This window comes from Convolutriloba macropyga, chromosome 11, assembly GCF_964194025.1.
Source record: "Convolutriloba macropyga chromosome 11, txConMacr16.3, whole genome shotgun sequence".
Classification (NCBI taxonomy): domain Eukaryota; kingdom Metazoa; phylum Xenacoelomorpha; order Acoela; family Convolutidae; genus Convolutriloba; species Convolutriloba macropyga.
The window spans coordinates 5,227,962-5,231,510 of NC_134478.1; the positions used below are offsets into that span (position 1 = coordinate 5,227,962).

The 3,549-nt window shown below is 34.7% G+C and overlaps 1 protein-coding gene across 1 annotated transcript; it reads left to right on the forward strand.

Annotated features, from left to right (window-relative positions):
* The first annotated feature begins 523 nt into the window (after positions 1 to 523).
* LOC142349419 (tripartite motif-containing protein 43B-like) lies at positions 524 to 2,517 on the forward strand. The gene is made up of 2 exons (XM_075400959.1): positions 524 to 903; positions 1,913 to 2,517. Exons 1-2 carry the CDS (start codon positions 658 to 660, stop codon positions 2,426 to 2,428), a joined length of 762 nt encoding a protein of 253 aa, XP_075257074.1. The 5' UTR covers positions 524 to 657; the 3' UTR covers positions 2,429 to 2,517.
* The last annotated feature ends 1,032 nt before the right edge of the window (positions 2,518 to 3,549 follow it).

The following is a 3,549-nucleotide window of genomic DNA, read 5'->3' on the forward strand; positions in this document are numbered from 1 at the left end:
ATGTTCATTTACCATATTTTTTTCATAAAGGTTGATGTTAGTATCTACTGATGATATTAAGGTCTAGTATCTAGAATCTACTAATATTATGACGTGGACACCACAGATAATGGAGCAGGTTTCTAATTTTTACAATTTTTTCGATTCTTACTGTTTTTTGACGAATTTTTTTTTTCATTTTTATTCATTTTCAGAGATCTGTAATATGAAAATGAATCAAAACAGATATCAAACCCAGAAAATGAATCAAAACAGATATCAAACAGATATTGAACAACAAAACATTTATATCTCATTTTTTCTTGTTTTTGTTTTGTACGTGAAATGAAAACTGCAGGCTGTTAAAACTAAAGAAAGTTTTAAAGAAAGTGTTCTTTTCAGATTTTAGTTCTGTAAAATTAATTTGTTTATTTTAAAATGGCGACTTTTTGCTTTTACATATTGAGCAGTCACGCAAAATTATTCAAAACGTAACTCAAAACTGCAACTAATTTTAAGCTGAAAACTATGCAGCTAATCATTTGAAAATCTGTTCAAACCACTATAAAAATTGATGAACGCAACGCTGTAATCAACACACAATAACTATATAACTTAAAACTTAACGAAAAATTAACTTGCTTCTATAAAACTGATATTTAACATAATCTCCGAAAAATGGGCGAAATTGTTGCAGACGACGGTTATGCATGCATTGTATGTTGTGATATCTTCAACGACCCCAGAATTCTGCCATGCGGACATTCGCTGTGTGCTACTCCATGTTTGTCGAAACATCTTCAAACGGCGTCTTCTTCTTCATTGAGGGGTCAGACTAAAGTGTCAGCTCATTGTCCAATTTGCCGAGAGCCCCTTACGCAGAAAAGTTATCCATCCAACGTCAACCTCAAGAAAAATATTGAGGTTATAGTAATTGATGATTGATTAATTGCTCTTAAACGAAGTTCATAGCAGTTATTGTAAATGTATTGGTCTTTTTTATGCAAAATTTTTGCTTGCCGTTTTTTGCTTTTCTTCTAGAACATTCTTTGACTTCTCAAGTTACTTTTTCACGCTTTCGTCTTTCATTTTTAAGTGATCTATTTTTCTCACTAAAACTTTTTGCTAATATAAAATCGATTGCAGCAGACCTCTGTCAAGGGCCAGATAGACGAGTGCGAAGTGCAGCTGGCTATGCATCGGCAGGGCAATGGTTCGAATCCCGCCGGGGTCAATTTTTTTTCTACGCGCCTGTCGTTCAAGAGCAACTCTTCAGACCTTTCTCATTTGAAGTACGATTGGCTGCACGGGTCCTAAAACAGTTGGGTCCTGGTTTTTGCTTTTAGAGTTTTAATGATTTGGATAAATTTTTTTAGGTCTTACTGTTTTAGTCGGCGGCACTCTTCCATTTAACCATTCTACGTAACGTTCAGCTTAGAAATTCGGACCATTTTCAATTACAAAAAAAATGATGTAAACTTTGTTTCTTAACTGCATTAGCCCTACACACTGCAAATGTTTGGGTTTTACAGGGATAAATACAATATCTCCCCCAATTATTACAATAATATTTTTGTATTGTTAGAAGATCAACGCAATGCAATTTTGTCAACAAAATACAAAAAATAAGCCAGTTGTTTGTTTTTCAGCAACTAATGAAGTAAGAGCGAAAAATTTGGTTAAATTATTTTGTAATATATTTTCGTGAATTATTTAAAATTTAGCTGACAACTTAGCTGTGCAATCTATAGCGTCTTCAATATAAAAGGCTGCTGGCTATTTCCGTTTTCTGTAAAGATTTTGAACAGAAATTTTGGAAAATTTGACAATTTTAGCTGTTTTCAGACTATTTTTTTAAAATAATATTAAAAAAAGTTGTAAACCCGGTTATTTTACCTCGAGTAACCATCTCAGTCATTCTTGTTTTATCCAGAATATGAAGAACAGCATCAGGACAAAGAAAAACCCCGCTACTCGCCCTGCAACCGCTTCAGTTAAGTGCGAAATTCATGGACAAGAGACGAAAGACCAATTTTGTACAAAATGCCAAATTGCAGTTTGCAGCATTTGCAACTATGACAAACACAATGGAAGACCTCATTATACGTCTACAATTGAACGCGCTAATCAGAGTAGGGAGAGAACGAAAGGAAAACTTGAAGACTACGGTCAGAAAGTGACCCAAGTCCAGGACTCGCTCGTTCGGTTGACAGAAATTGTGGCTGATTTCATGGAGTTTGATATGATTCCAGTGAATGTGGCGTATGATAATTACTACAATTCGTCAATCTATGATAAAAATCTCAAGTTGAAAAGGAAAGTATTCGAGGAGGGGATAAAAGCACAAAGAAGTAAGATTGACTTGTTCTCCAAACAGTCTCTTGAAGAGATTAAAGAAATGTTTGAAGCGGTTAATATGGCTCTGGAGGAATTGGAGCGACAAGACTAAGCCCTAAACGTATAAATACTCTATAATCCGGATAGATACTATATTCTATACAAACTTCTCTGTCAAAAAATTTATATATATACCCCTAAGTTTTCACCCCGGCCAGGATGAGATGAGCGACCCAAGCCAGCTGTGATCAGAGTGACTTGCGCATCCAACAGGTAGTACCAGACCATTAAACCAAAATCGGCTCTGAATATACCAAATTGAGTCACGCAATGGGGATACCTCGACTGACACTTTTAACCGTTAAAGTAGCAGTATTCCATTTGAAATTTTGATAAAGTTTGTTAAAAACATAAAAAATGATCGTTTTTGATCAGTATTTTTAGGAAAAAACGGTCCAAGCCTTTATGTTTTTTTGACCGGATTGAGCGTTTTTTTCGACAAAGAAACTGATACTTTTTGAACCTTGTTTGGAGATGGCCGCCTTTCACCGTTTTTTAAAACTAAGAAATCACCGTTTTTGACCATTATATTTAAAGAGAAGACCGTTTTTGAGCGTTTTTATTTGGGACAGGACCGTTTCTGAACATTTTTTGAACTTAAGAGATGAACTTTTTTGACCGTTTTTTAATGAGATCAGCCTTTTTTGATATTTTTTTAAGGAGATAACTGTTTATAACAGTTACTTTTTAGAGGAAAGCTGTTATTTAACCGTTATTTTTCATGAAAAGTTATTAAAGTCATGGCTGTAATGTTTTCTTTTCGGAAAAAAGACGTAATTTTATTTATATGGCTTTTCAGACCTTCAGTGAAGAAATTAGTTGAAAACAACGAAAAATAATTACCTCAACAAAAACTACAAAATCGTAGTCTTATCTTGGTCTTTGGTGTTCATCAAGCAGAATTGGAAGTTTTAAAAAAAATTCACCTCGTGGGTTGGCTATTCCTTCTTTTTTTTTTCAAGAAAGAAGTCCCATCCAGATTACGCACGATCTGATCAGCGCACTACCTACGGTCTGGAAATTCTGATCAGAGCCCCGCACATACTCTGGATAACATTATCATAGAGTGTATTAGGTTCTAAATTATTTCATAGTATAGGCTGAATAGTCTTCAGCAAGCTGTTTCTTGAGTCTGTATGGTCGGATCAGAACACCTTCCAGAGTTTGGAGCGT

Excerpts from the sequence above, each read along its gene's own strand:
- LOC142349419 (XM_075400959.1), top strand. The coding sequence starts at position 658 with ATGGGCGAAATTGTTGCAGACGACGGTTATGCATGCATTGTATGTTGT. Across the intron at positions 904-1,912 it reads ACCTCAAGAAAAATATTGAG|AATATGAAGAACAGCATCAG; the intron begins GTTATAGTAATT and ends TGTTTTATCCAG.